Source organism: Magallana gigas, chromosome 6 (genome assembly GCF_963853765.1).
Source record: "Magallana gigas chromosome 6, xbMagGiga1.1, whole genome shotgun sequence".
Lineage (NCBI taxonomy): Eukaryota > Metazoa > Mollusca > Bivalvia > Ostreida > Ostreidae > Magallana > Magallana gigas.
In genome coordinates, this window is record NC_088858.1 from 15,242,675 (window position 1) to 15,258,590 (window position 15,916).

At 34.0% G+C, this 15,916-nt stretch overlaps 1 protein-coding gene across 8 annotated transcripts in view; it reads left to right on the forward strand.

Moving 5' to 3' along the window:
* LOC105339722 (multiple C2 and transmembrane domain-containing protein 1) overlaps positions 1–15,916 on the forward strand; it is a 40,981-nt gene that overhangs the window by 14,496 nt on the left and 10,569 nt on the right. For 6 of the 8 annotated variants that reach the window (XM_066089125.1, XM_066089127.1, XM_034468431.2 and 3 more), the window contains 5 exons: positions 10,319–10,424; positions 11,407–11,629; positions 12,416–12,521; positions 15,156–15,359; positions 15,634–15,761. In XM_066089125.1, the coding sequence (XP_065945197.1) occupies positions 10,319–10,424; positions 11,407–11,629; positions 12,416–12,521; positions 15,156–15,359; positions 15,634–15,761 (767 nt within the window). Of the gene's footprint in view, positions 1–2,687; positions 4,030–4,808; positions 6,418–10,318; positions 10,425–11,406; positions 11,630–12,415; positions 12,522–15,155; positions 15,360–15,633; positions 15,762–15,916 lie in introns of those variants that run through there. The other 2 variants (XM_066089128.1, XM_066089126.1) reach the window with 2 other exon arrangements.

A 15,916-nucleotide genomic window follows, 5' to 3' on the forward strand; every position in this document is an offset into this window, starting at 1 on the left:
AAAACATGAATAGCAGACATTATCTTAAGAAATAACTTTCTCATTTTCTTCTTCATTAACTGTGAAAATAGGTTCACTTAATGTGTTACCAGCATATTGGCATTGTTGTCTTTAAGTTCAACATCTTTTAGGCTAGACTGTTATATTCCAAAGCAGAGACACAGCTATTATTCAATTTCTTGGTGTTTTTTTTTCAGTGATGCCAAGTGAACCTTATAAGTCTTTATGAAAGTCAAATTGTGTCATTAGTTCAAGTAATAAGTGAAACGTTTTGAAAATGGAAACCAACTACCAAGTGATCTCCTTTTGAAAAATAATGTGTTATTGAATATTTTTTCTGTGCATTTGTTGAGAAAGAGGGTGAAATTGATTTTACCCGAATGGTTCATGATTGCAAAGACTTAATTGTTTAAAAGAGTGCATTTATCGGTTTGGGGTTTACATTACTGTCAGTTTTCTATATATATACATAATATATTGTTATTGGTACAGTTTTTATTATTTCTGAAGTGCTTCAAGACATAAAAGAACTTGAAAAGATTGCTACTACCCGGTGGATACAAAGTTTCCTTTCTCTTTGAAGAATTGAATCTATATATGTCTATCTGAATAGCTACAAATGTACACAGTTATAAAACCATTGCTGAGAATGGTGACAATTTTTGCTGTCTTGTATTATTTAATGAATGGTAAATATCTGTTAAACCAACAGGAGTTAAGTTACCAAGTTGATAGAATTATAAGTACATATGCTATTCTTGGGTGGTTTATGAATGTTTGCTCCATATTTTGCATTGAGATCAAGATTATATTTTGTGTAGCTTTGGAACAATGTATGGAATGCCTTAACTGCCTTTATATATGTAGATAATCTTCATAATATGATGATACTTTAACATTACATGCTGATACTTTAACTTCAATACCAATTACCCAAAATATGAATTAAAGCATGTCTTTACTTTAAAAAAAAATTTAGAATCTGTACATATTTCATTGAAATATTAAGGAAAGTTCTTGTTAGAGATGCGAAACTTGAAGATATGATCTCTGTTTTGTTTGGAAATATCTGAAATATCTAGTTTCAGCAATTTATTCTTGAAGCAAACAATAATGTAAGAGAATCCAGAGGGATGATAAGCTTAGAAATAGACAACTTTACTTAGCTGTGACAATAGAAGCAATGCAGGAAAGTTCCTGCCCACTAGGTGAAAGGGTAATTATTTCTATTTTAGACTGAAAGTCTGACATTAAATAAGAGCAGTGTATCCTATCAAGTGAAATCATTACAATAGATCACATCATCTAGCCAAGCATCGGTACAGTACAACACAACACACATTGGCAGCATCAGAGGCCATTAGGAAGAGTGAGCAATTAGCTTTGATAACTGCCAAAGACTGTGTTTTTGTTGTGTGCTTTGATGAGCTGATCATACATTAAACATTAGACTCCAGTGTCATCAGATGCTTTTTCATTGAAACATATAGGTCAAACCATATCAGTTTTACAAGCTTATGCTTTTGTAGTAGGGGCAACAGTTTCTCAGTGTTACAGGGCTTTTGCGAACTTTCTTTGGTTATTAATCAAGTCAACATACAATTAAGATTAATAACCCAACTATTTTTCATTGATAAACAAACCGATTGACTTTTAAAAGAATTTTTTCAGCCTACATCAAGGTTTACCAGAAAGTAGACTTAATATTTTGACACCAAGTGTACAGATTGGGAAATTAAAGTTTAATTTTTTTTCCCCTATAAAAAAACAATTGTACCAGTTATGAGTACATGTACCGGTATTAATAATGTGAGTACATGGAATTACTTAACATAAAAAAGATATACAAATGTATGAGGTACCAGTACCAGTTTGTTTCAAGTGATTTATAAATATGTGTACATTAAAAAAATATGATTATTGAGACTTGTTATGCTAATTCGGCTTAAAAAGACGGGTCTATCTTGGTAGTGTACATTCATGAAGAAAGGTACCAGTTAAATTCATTTTCAGTCAACAGTTGATTTCCATTTGAATATTTTAAGAATTAATTGCAGAGCAGATGCATTTATGAGGATTAAATATATTGGGTTTGTAATGCAGTCTGCAATCACTGATCCCCCCTTCTCTCTCTCTCTCTCTCTCTCTCTCTCTCTCTCTCTCTCTCTCTCTCTCTCTCTCTCTCAGATTGAAAATATCCCTGGGAAGAATTATCCACATATAAAAGCCTCCTGATTTAAACAAATTCAGTATTGATATTGATTTACAAGAGTTTGATGTAGTAAAGTCTCAATGTCAACAAAGATTTAGTATTTTTTGAGAGTTTTCCTCTGAAAAATAGCAATTTTTATCCCTTGCTTGTCCGACTTGATTGATTAAGCATTGAGTGTCTTTACCACTGCTATTTTGTGATGTGAGATTGAATGTATAAAAGTTCTGTATCTAAAGGCAGTTCATAGCCTTTAGAGAATTGCTAATCGATCCTTCAGTGGAAAATACAGTGAAGTCTATCATTGATGGAGAGTGATATACTGATTTCATTAGTATAATCTTTAAATAAAGTGCATGGCAAATAAAACTTGCAATTTGAAAAGGAAATAGAAGTGACACTTCTTCCTGTGAGGATATCTCATGCAGTGACATCCAATTATATTGGACTAGACTTTGTATTTTAAGCAATGAATTAATGTGTGAGTTTGTGACTATGATTGTATGGCTTGAAATAGATAGCTATTGCTTGGAGAACTCGATTACATAATGACAGGATTAAAACTGTGGGATGTTTTCTGCTTAATTGATTTGTCAAAATACTGGAATCTTTTGATGTATTTTGGCACGAATTTATCCAAAGACAATAGAAACCTGTGTGTTATAATAGAACCAGCATGCATAGAACTAACGGGCAGCCTCCATTATTATTATCGTAATTATGAAGAGCAGTGGATAAGATAAAACTAGATTTCACAGCCGACAAGGAAAACAAGACTGGAATTAATAAAGCTCGATCTACAGGGGTGGAGAAATGTGTAGGTCAGCAACTGAACGCTATAAGCCTTAATCTATGGAAATAAGAGCGGGATCATGTCCATTCTTATAGAGAAAAAAGTGGAGAAACGAGGAATAGGCGGAGACCAGGATGTTAAATTACCTCAACGAAGGCCACTATTCCACTTGATGTTATAAGTGCTAAAGAATGTCCTGCACGCCTCACTGATTTGCATGTGTTGTAATGATGAGTGCCATAGGTCATTTGAGTTTACTACGATGTGATAGGTAATGGTGTAGGACAATATTAAGTGTTGGAGAACTTCCTTCTAATGTTACGTGTGGTGGAGTGTTATGTGCTGCATGGGATTGGACACTTAATAATTAATTTCTAAGGGTTCACGGATTGAAGACATTCCTGTCCCTTTATAACTGGATTTTACAGGTCACCAAGACATTGCTCTCATTGTCTCAGTTCAGGATTTCACAATGTCATCATCAGATGAAGACAGTGTGCTGTCCTCTGCGGCTGCCATCATGATGAGACACGGCCACAAGGACAAATGGTACAAGAGAGTATCACACCAGGTCAAAGGGGCATTCAGCAGCAAGAAGAGAGCAAAGAGATTTACCAAGTCTGCAGAAAACCTCAACAAAATCAACAAAGAGGCCATGACCAAATCATTTCTATCTGGCTCCCTGTTAAGTTTACCTGGAATGCACAAGAGGGAATGGTCTGACACCGAGTCCAGCACAGATGATGAGGATCCTGAGAAAGATGATGACAGTTGCCAGGGAATTTCTCTATCAGAGAGTGATAAAGTTACCGAGAATGATTCTGTGTCACAAGTAGACATACAGGTGACTTTTGCTGATGAGTCCCCTTGCCCCAATCCCCTCCATCACCACCACCAACAGGGCTCAAGCCATCAACTGTGTCTCCCCCACGAAGACTCGGATGCATCTGATGTATCAGAAGTTACAGAGCACAAATCTGGATGTCTGTCTGTCTGTGATTCTTCAAGTGTGGACTCTTTACTACAGGTGATGAAAAGCTTTATAATTCAAATTTATTTATTTATTTACATAAAGCCTATTTTATGTTTCAATCGATATACACATAGTAAGAGGCAAAGGAAAAGCAGGATTGGTTCAAACAAGTATTGTACTATGTTTACATAAGAGGACCAACCATATCAAGTATTAATGTTATATGAAAAACAGGTGTTTTGGAGGGCGTTGCATGTAATTGCAGTATTTTTGGAAAGCACAAGTTTACTCAAGTTTATAAAGTATTGATTACAATGATAAGTTAATGGAATGGATTGTTTTAGCCAAGATCTGATCTAATAATAATGAAGTAACTAAAATTTATGCAAATATCTGGAGTGGATAATTATCTAGGTCAGCATTGTTTTTATGTTTTATGTACATTATAGACATGAAACTTGTTTAACCTGAGGTCATTTTGCTTTTACACAAACGATTGATGAAATAAGAGATTATCTGTTCGTGAAGTGACTTCCCTATGTTAAGGTGTGTTTGCTAATAACATGATGTAGTGACCTTAAATTGCTTAATTCTGCATCAATTAATGACCTTGTGTAATACATCAAAACAATTTACATACACTTTTGAAAACTATTTATAGATAGCAAGGAAAGTGAATCCAGTATTGGTATATGCTTAAACCAAGCAAATCATTTGATCTATCAATTGCTTTATTCCATAAACACACTTTATAAATAAGAGGGGAAGCTCCAAATTTCCTGTTTATATTTTGTGAGATGAATCAAGGGAGGTAACTTTCATATAGCTATCAAGACTTCATCATAGTCTCACAGGAACTTAATTATAATGTTTGTGTAATGATTTTTTAAATCCGTCCTGCAGCTATTTGTCATAACTATGCACACACAAAAGCTATGACATTGTCCTCTGAATGGTGGCTTGATTGTGGGTTAGGAAAAAAATCTAATCATTTAGTGTCCGTCTGGACATAGATATGGAAATAAAATACTGGACTGGAAATGGTGGCGAGTTCGTATAGGCTTCATTCATGCATTGATGGGAGTCAAGTCTGTGACTGGGCCAGACCGATAGCTTGATTGACTAGAGTATAAAAGATCGCAATCTGCTAAAAACCATCAAATCAACGGCCGGTGTAGGGTTTGTTGAGGAGTCGAGTGGATACCTTGTCCAAACTGCTGAATAATGCAGCTGGATGATAACATATGAAAATTGCTGGGAAAATATGTGTTGTGTCATGTTTTGTTTCATTTGGGATGTGCTTTATAGCAATTATTCATAAAATGCTGAAATTGGTTATTAGGCATCAATTATGCATAAAGTTTATTGATGAAATGGTATTAGTGAATTATCACAACTCTCCTCAGTAAGTCTGTTGGAACAGTGGTGATATAAGTATGTTTCTTCCTGCTCTCAAACGTCAGATGATGATTGTATACAGTCCAGGGAGCATGGATGGTTTATCTGATAGATGCAGTTTTCCATTGATTATACGTGTGATTTCTATGACTTTACGAATGTAGAATTTCTCTACAGAGTTATAAAAAGCAGTGAATAATTGTCGCATTAGTAATACAAAAGAAGTTTCAATCAATATGCATAGGGCCCTGGTTGTTCATGTGTTGGGAGGCTACAATTCATCAGCATCAATTGTTTTGTAAGTGTCCTGTATTCTGTTTTATTACTGTTGAAGTGAAACAGCACAAGCCTTTTACTATTTTAATGTGAAATTGATTGAACTGGGTGAACTGTTGAGACGTGTTTTATTTTGAAATTTCTTACTCAACTGTGAACAAAATGGAAGAGGACAGGACAGAAGATGTTCTACAAGACTCTGGTGAAAGAAACCTGGACTGCTGTGGTTCTCCGAAGCAGTCGCCAAAATCAAAACAGAAAAAGAAAACCAAAAGTTCCGAGACTTTGGGAATAGAATCGCCCAGAAAGAGGAAGGGGTCAATATTTACAAAACTTGGTCACAAACTTCTACAATCACATAAGAAAACCTCACCTCGGGATGATCTTGAGGACAATTTGTCAAGGTCAATGGAAAGCTTGCATAAGTTATTAGATGATAGCATTGATTCTCCAAATGGAGCTCGATCAGCTTCCGAGACGAGTATATTCACCGGGAAGACAGTTTCTTACGATACTGGGAGCGACGATGGGACAGACGAGAGGCTTCGGTCCTACCCAGTGTCCCCTCTGTTGGGGAGGTCAGATCAGGGGGTTAGCACGGTCAGACACAGACACAGGCTACAGAGGCAGCCTTCGGAAATCTCAGTGAACTCAAAATTGGGGGAATCCGAGTCTACTCGAGAGAGATCTTACTCAGGGGATGTTATCCCTGTGGTTTCAGAGGACTCAAACTTCTTAGTATTTGAGTGCAATGATAAACTAGAGCAGGTAAAGTGTGTATTGGGGGCTGATTTGCAGGGTTATAACATTTATTTGCTTGTCTTGATTTTATTGATTGATAAACTCATTATTTTATTATGTAACTATAGTTGAATTTTTATGGTAAAACGTGACTTTATCATACAAATATAAAATATTGGATTTAAATTTAATGTGTTGAACATATGATTGTACCAACACCCTACTTAAACTTAATACAAAAGATGTTTTTAACAGCAATCTGCACATTCATTATTCATGTGTTTCTATAGCATCACATTTGTTTTTTTGGAGCAATATTCCAACAATTTGTCATTGCTTTGTTTTAACTGGCTTTTGAAATTAAGGAATGTAGAGAGCAATTAAAATGCTCCAGGACCATATTCTATAGATCATACTGGAGCAATCAATGGACTGTTTGTCTCCTAGTAAACAAACCTAATGGATAATACCAAATGTTTGCCTCTGAACATCAATTATGTGAAATTAGATCATCTCTCCATCATGGCATTCATTCAGAGACGTAATTATTTTGATATACCTTAATTTCGTCATTATATTATAGAGTCTTTTGGCAATATAATAAGGTTCTGATTATTTTAATTCTTATGAGGACCTGAGATGCCAGTGTATTAATATTCAGTGGGTACTCAGTTTACATAAGTATTTGCTTTCTGTTGCATATACAGTGAAACTTCTCTAAACCGGCAGGCTGCCGGACCAGACAAAAGGGCCGGTTTACAGGGGGTGCTGGTTTACTGAGGTTCAGTTAAAACTAGCCATTGTCAAGGAAGTTATGTCTCTGTTTGATCCATTTATATAAATACAATACATGCATGTATAGAATTACAGGCATAATGCTTTTTGTAACTTATAGACAATAAGATTTATATTTATTGTGAAAATGAACCATGCAGAATAATATAATTTCAATTACAGTTGAATGTAAAAGCATTGCACAAACATGATCACAAAGATAGAACACCAACTTTGTACATGTACATGTGTACAAAGTCTTATGTCAAATTTCCTTTGAAAGGCCGCTTATATCAACTTGCGTTTACATCGAAACTCTGATAAAATGTTTTAGTTTTGGAAACATCTGAAATGAAATTCAAATGTTTTTTGTGTGAATGTAGAATATAAAATCACAGTAGATAAAACATTTTAAAAAGTCTTATCAAAAATTTGTTATCTAAACAGTTTGCCGCTTGTATCATTGACTCGATTTATCGCCGAGTTCAAATCTTAACTCAGTGTAGTATAAAATAGAATACAATAACTAAATACGAATCGAATCAATGAATTAAAAAATAAAACAAGAATAAACCCAAAAAAACACGATCTCTCAATCATTTAATTAATAACAACATTAATTACACAACCCGTTATAAAGCCATATTCAATATGCGTAATTAACGCCTATCACACTGACACTCTGTAGTGATCGAGTCGGTGTACCTGCTGTTTTGACACCTTCCGTCAATTATAGGGGTGTCTCTGTCCTTTGGCCGGTTTAGTGAGGGTATATTCCACATGTTTGTTAAAGACCAGCCGAGAAAAAACGGCCGGTGTCCGGTATTCATGGGGTGCCGGTTTTCTAAGGGTTTATATATAAGAAATAAAGAGAGAGCTGGCCGGGACTTTTTAAATTGGCCGATATTGAGGGGGTGCTGGTTTTCAGGGGTGCCGGTTTTGAGAAGTTTCACTGTATATTAAATTGCATTTTTGTTCCTGAACCAGAAAATCAAATAAGTCGGACTTTCCTATTTTCCGATATCCTTCATCGGTTAAAAGCATATTTCCTTCTGCTGAGCGGTTTGTCAAGATGAATCTATTCGCGATAAGTTCTTTAAGTGTTTTTGTTGATTGTTTTGCAGTTTTTATAAAAACAGGATGAAAACTCATAGATATTGTGTAATACATGTACACTGTTCTCACACTTGGTTATTTTAATTCAATTCAGTTCAGTTTAGGGGCATACGAAAGATTGTACAATAAGCATTTTTATCTCATACGTGTGGTGATCAATACTACCCGTGTGATAAACCTTTGCTCTATCAAACGGGTGACGCATTATCAAATATTTCCGGTCTGAACTATTTTTGACACTGCCCGTAGCTTCTATGCTTCAGTAAACTATTTTCGAAGATTTGCTAGTTCTTTCAACATAACTATATCTACTACCAAAAAATGATGTACCCGGTAAAATGAATTTTGTCAAAGATTTAAACTGCAGATTTGAAGGAAAACACATAACTGTGTAGCATAGGCGTCAAACCTTTAGGGGGGGGGGGGGGGTAGGGGGAGGGTAGGGAGGCTTAGCCTCCCTCCCCCCTAATTTTTTTGCAAAGTTATAAATAATCGTATATAAAGACTTTTTTTTTTGGCTTGTCAAGATTTTTTTGATAAGTTTATCCCCCCACTTTCAATTTGCTTCCGACCCCACAGTGTAGATCTAGTTTATAAATCTTCAAATCACATAAGCTATGAAGGAGTTCATCCTGACGAAGCAATATGATGAAAACAGAACACTTTGGTTGTGTTTACATACAAGAACTTACTGAAATGATGTTTCTTAAGACTTTTATTCTTCCACCAGTAAGCATCCTTATTCGATATTTTCAATTACGAATCATTAGGCTGGTGTTTGTTTTATGAAACATCAACAACTGCTTCTTGTTTGAGTCAATTCAAACTAAAGAGCATTCGCAACTTTGTGTATAAAGTCAACGGACTTGATTATTCAAGTCTTCTGATCAGTATTTCCATTTAATCAAGTGATTAAGCTCTAAGAAAAATTATTTAGCACTAAAAAATTATTTCAAGGTTTACTCCAGTGAAACTTTACATTAAAACATTTAGATTTATCTCTGATGTACTGAATTGTATTGCGCAAGGTCACAATAACCACATAACACAATGTTGCATCATCGTTTTTAATCTTTCAAAAGGCCTAGGGTCATATAAGGGGACTGTCTCAAAAGCTTCATGATATATAAATAAAATCTTATGAGATAAATAAGCATCAGTTATTCTATATTTGTGTGATTTTATATTTGCTTATCCAACTCGTTAAAATGGTTATATTCGCTCAAATATAGAAAAATATGAAATAGTTTGAAATGATTGGAAACCAATATTTGAATCAGAAATACAAATTAAGAGAATGTCTTTTGTAAAAACTTAAAAGAGTTTAATATGTCTAATTCTTCACAGTTTAAAATCCAAAATAACTTTTGTTAACAAACTTGTTTAGATGAAATTAAATCATATAGTTTATCTCTTTCGTTTTTAAATTAGTTACATTAGATTAGATGTGCTCTTTATCTTCAATCGATATTTTTTTATATTGAAATTAACAGTGCTTTACCGAAAGATCAATGATTTATCAATTCATCAGCAACAAAATCTATATATTTTAGCTGCCATTGTAAATAGCAATTTTTTTTTAAAGCATTTATGGATACTGTTAATTTTAATTACCATTTACTGCAAAATCATTTAATTTTTTAGGTCCAATATTTTTTGATTGTCAATTAACAAAGTTTGTTGGAATGTTTTTATGAATAAAAATATAACTATGATAATTAATACGTACAAGCTCTGTACTTTGTTATATGATAAGTTGGTGGTGCTAATTTGTGGGTATGAGGTACTGTGCAATAACCTTTGAAAACCATGTAAATTTAGCCCCACAAATTATTCACAGTAAGTTTTTTAAAGAGACAATCATTTATCAAGAACCAAGATATTTAAGGCATTAATATTTTAAATTAAGTGATTTGAAAAATTATAAAGACTTGTGCACCTTTGTCAGTGATATGTTCAATTGTGCAATTTCTTTTATTGTACCTTTTGACATTTTTAGAGGAATATGCTTTAAGTATGATTTCTTGTGCATTTGCAGGACACAAGCATAAGACAACGCAGACATGAGTTGATGCAGCATTCCTTCTTCCATTTGGATGTGTGGCTCAAGGAAGGCAAGGATTTGGTTGTGAGAGATAGCAGTGGTTAGTATTTACATGTACATCAACAATATTATGTACAGTCTTTGTTATACGGTCTGTATTAAGGTGACACAAGCCAGATTTTCATGCAGTTAAAAACATGGCTGTAGATTTCTCTGTCTCAGCAATTTTTCATGTTTACTGTCTGTGAGGTAAAGCAAGCCAGATTGTCAGTTGATAACATGTTTACTGTCTGTGAGGTAAAGCTAGCCAGATTGTCAGTTGATAACATGTTTACTGTCTGTGAGGTAAAGCTAGCCAGATTGTCAGTTGATAACATGTTTAACTTAAGGCTGTGGTTAAAGATGTTTTTCTCATCCTTTGTGTTTAAATGTTTACAGTTTGTAAGAAAGCAGAGTTAGCTATGTTAATTGTCGACTCCTCAGTGAGAAACAGACAAACTTGGTGGTTATATAAGCTTTGTGCTCAAGATTAAGGAAGCTTAATTTATATATGAAGTTGTGGAAAAGAACTTTCAGGAAGTTTTGATCATGCATTTATCTGACATACTTGTACACAAAATATATCTTTTTGTCATCAATAGATATAACTGGTACATAAGATATATCTTTCTTGACTTACATAAACATAACTGATAAAATCTTTCTTATGAGTCCAACTGAATTTTTACCTTCATTTCAAAACATTGATGTACTAAAACATTATGAAGAAAGCGTGGTTGATAATGATGCCAAGAAGATAATAATGTTCAATAATTTTCTAACTTAAAGCTTCATGTATGATAGACTCAATCCAATCATGCAGATTCCATTGTAAATTGGATGATTATAATCATTAAAAGTGATTGTCCACTATGTTTCCTACAGCTATACATTAATTTACTTGGTATAAAAGTTGAGGTTCAAACTTGACATTATGAGTAGATGGGGATGTGAAGTTTTGCTTTGTAAGTTACCAATACTACCGGTAATTCTGATTGGGTCTGGCTCTGAAAAGTTTCATTGAATTTTCATTTTCTTTACAGGAACCAGTGATCCATATGTCAAATTCAAAATTGGCAACAAACAGTATTACAAAAGTAGAACTGTGTACAAGAACTTGAATCCAAAATGGGATGAGAAGTTTACCATTCCTATTGAGGATGTGTTTAAGCCAGTGTCTGTGAAATGCTATGATTATGACCGAGGAGTTTCAGACGATCGAATGGGTGCAGCAGAAATAGACCTGTCTATGCTGAATCTCAATAGGTAGGGCAGTTTTGTCAGTTCTTTACATTTGGAAATATGCTTCCAAATGTGAACCTATAGAATAGTGAAAATGTTCAATTCTTTGTAAACTTTTTAATGACGTCACATTGATAACTGCACATGCATATCATTTGACGGTTGCATTATTGTAAACATAAAAACACGGTTATGTTTATAATTCTGAACAATTTGCCTTTCTCAAATGTAAATTATAAGTAAGTAATGAAGAGCAAGGTTAAAAAGTTCACAGGGATATGAACTTGGTTATTACATGATAAAATCTTCTGAGAAGATCTTTGGGCTTCACAGGATTTGATCACGTGGCCAACCAAGTTCATACTCTGTAACCTGATGAACTTTTTAACATGCTATTTATTTCTTAAACAAACTATGATGAGGTTGAATTACCTGGTGATACTTCACCTTGACAAAGGTTTGTGTCTCGGGGGAATAAAACTCAGCAGACCTGATATTGCCACTTACTTTATATATTAATGATTGAAGAATGTTAGTCATTAGATAGTCTAATTAAGATGTAATTGAATGGCTGCTTTGTTGCTTGGGGAGAATCATCTCATATTGCTTTTGCATGAGTCCACAGCTCAGGTTGTTAGGTAAAAGTCACAAACTATAATAACTTTATGCAACAAAAATACATTAATGATGGTATGTCACAAACTTCTATTTAAAGTAAATTACATGCATGGATAGATTTTAATTGAAAATAGGTTTTGTAATTAGAATCATGTCACAAAGTAATAATGAAAATTTGTTTTGAATTTGCAGTCCTACAGAACTGAAGTTGGAGCTGAAAGAGAAGAAAGATGATGAATACATGGGCTACATTCTACTACAGTGTACACTGGTGCCAAAGTCTGGGGAAGAGAAAGAGGTGGGTGGCTGGGAACGGCACTAGACATTGTTCTGTATGACAACTGTAGGAAACAGAGACCTATTCTTCTCAGAAGTCGTTTATGGGCGCTGGCCCAAATTTGTGTTATGGGTTTCTTGCAAGCACTTGTTAGCTCTGTTCTGCTGAACACATCTCAGGATTCAGTCTCACCAAAAAGCTAAATAAGATATTGTTCAGCAGTAATTTGTGGTGAAATAATTCAAAATTTATCAATACATGTACTTATAAAAAGGTTGACACTAGAAGTAGATCCAATTAGATACTTATTAAGGAGAGAGATGCTCAAAATGAATTTCCATAAGTTGCTTGCCTCATTAGTTTTAATATCATTTTATTCCTATATATATATTAATATTTAAGATTTAGGAATGTTCCTATTATGTATTAATTGGTCTGAAAGTCATCACCACAGTCTAAATATAATGACCCAGTTCTTATCATTAAAGTGGTATTAAAAACCGTTTATTTGGCCTCATCTAATACTGTGAAGAGTTGGAATTGATTTGACAATGTCAAGGATCTAAGACAACAGTCTTTGATCAAAAGGATGTATCAGGAGGGAGGTAGACACTATTGATTTCTACAGTGATTAGAGGGACTCATTCATTTCTTGCTAAGTGAGGACTGGACATTATCTAGGCTTGGCATTAGATAGATCGGTCTCTGGAGACCACAGAGATAAATTAGGGGATCTTATTTTGATGGATTGGGGGTGGGGATGGGGCCTAGATCTTGAAGTCTGAGTAGTAAAATATGTTTAATACATGTATATGCAGGTTGACTGCATTGATAAAAACTTAACTTTTATTAGCTAATTCAACAATCATATGTAAAATAAGATTACATCCATATGTGTCTAAATTGTCTACATCAACATGCTAGAATGATGATTATTGTATAATATTCCCATATTAGCAATCTTGTGTCATTTATGATTCAGTTACATACAATAGATTAGATGGCACAACGGATTGGTGTGTCTGCCATGCTTCAAGTTTGGTATTAGTCAAGACGCTAACTCAGGGGATACATGTAGAATATTATGTTTTATATTTCTGTACTTCATATATGGTCTGTTCTAAGGAATACTGGTATTGGTTATAATGAGTGTCTTGCCAAGATAAAAATATTTTATGTGCCTTCATGGGAGACAGTGGCCAATGTTAAAACTCTGTTTCTAAGAATAAATATTGCACATCACTCAGGATAATCAAAATGGGTTTTTCTTTATTTTATGATCACATTTAGCATACTGTCGGAGAATAGTTAATTCACTCAAAACGGATTGTCAAGAGATTCACAAAATCAAGTTTTTATTTATAAATGCTAGTGTTTTGTGAATCAAAATTATCCTTGAGGAGTTATGTAATATAAACAATAAGATGATTTAATTTAGATCTAGAAAATCAATGATAAAATTATTTCCTGTTGTTCAAACCTAAGGGAAAGAAATTGAATATTAAGTCTTGAGATGAAACTGCCAAAAGTCTGAATCAATATCTAAATAACTATGTTTGGAGCTGATAGATGTAGTTCAGTGTGAAGTATCTGGTCATGGGCCTGATATTACTATTGACAAACATATTTAAACACAGAGCTCTGTGAATGATCATTCAGTTATCTCTTGAACGTCAATTCATTTTTTACAGCCATGAGTGATGAACTTGACAATTGTTTTTCTCTTGGTAAATCATTAAAAATTGTGTTTTATACAACCACATTACAAAACACAATCAAGTTACCGGTAGAAAAATATATCCATGTCTATTGCTAAGTTTCCCAGTCAAATAAACTACTGCGTCAAAGATGTCCCTCATTAGAGTTTTCAGCAATTTTGCAAATAATCAAGTTTCTCTGTATTTTTATGTTAATTGATTATTGAATTGTTTTATGACAATTACAGTAATATCAAGTGTTTCGTGATCTGAAGAAGATTGAAATACAGAACTGTGATAGATGCATATTTTACAAAGAGAAAATAATTTATCCTTTTTCTGGTAAATAAGTTTCAGGAGTACAGAAGGTAAATATGAGCAACACATTTTATGTTTGCAGTAATTCAACAAATTGGTATAAGTAACTGCTCTTATGAAAATCAATGCATTTGCATGACATTTCAAAAGCATATAATTCAGGAAAGGAGTGGGTTTCCTAATTGTGATGCAGAAATGCTTTAAACTGTACATTCCGGCAGCAGGATTGCATGGTAATTTGTCAGGATTATACTTACGATATTCTGGCTGTGAAGGATGGAGCCATTTCCCCATTAAATGGAATTTTAGATCCTAATCATTAAAGAAATGGGCAGGAATATTGAGTTGTTATTGATTTGGAGATAGTCATTTAGTGATATTTAAGATATTATAAAATCAATGTAATTGCTACTGCAATGCTACTGTAACATGATGTTTAACATGAAGATTTTAGATTTAAACAAATGCAGTGATATACACATGCAAATTAAGCCAAACAAAAACAACACTTATTTAAGGTTTTTATCTTTAATGAAAAACCCATCATATTTAATGTTAACCCTATCGTTATTTCATTTGTCATCTGAAGAGGTGGAAATCTCTGATGTTAAGATTTTTGAGGTTTGTTTTATTTCTGTAGCAGTTCCAGCAGTCGAGAACAACAACAATTAAGAAATCTGCAGGGAGTCTAGAATCACAGGCCAGGAAACTGAAGATGCAGATCTGGAGCGGAATCGTGAACATTGTGTTAGTGGAGGGTCAGAATCTCATGGCTATGGATGATAACGGACTAAGTGACCCCTACGTCAAGTTCAGGCTGGGTCAGGAGAAGTACAAGAGTAAAGTACGTGTCCGGGAAAAATTAACTTTTGTGGATATAATATAATTTATATATCCGAAACAATAATTTTTTTTTTTAAATTATCAGGAATTATGTTGCGAGGAGCACATTGCAAAATTTTGAAGTCTGAGAGACAAATATTTACTTATTTGTCTTCATACCTCTTTATAAAAACCAATCAACAGTGCTTTCTATACTTTCAAAATATTTTCTTATTAATCACATTTTCTGTCTGCGGGCTTTTATTTATTTGTGCCATTTACACATGTATTTTCAGCACAAATACAAGACTCTGAACCCACGGTGGTTGGAGCAGTTCAGTCTTCGGATATTTGACGACCAGAGTCAGACTCTGGAAATCAGTGTCTATGACCATGACCTTAGATCGGACGATTTCATGGGCAGGTTTGTGACCTTTATGATCATGTTGAAAAGAGGACATATTGCTAGATAATGAACATACTCTTTTCCTTTTCATGCACATGTGAAAATGCATCAGGGAAGAGGGTATTTGTTTAAGGTTCATCTGTCTTTAAAAGAGACATTGCAAGGTTCTTTGT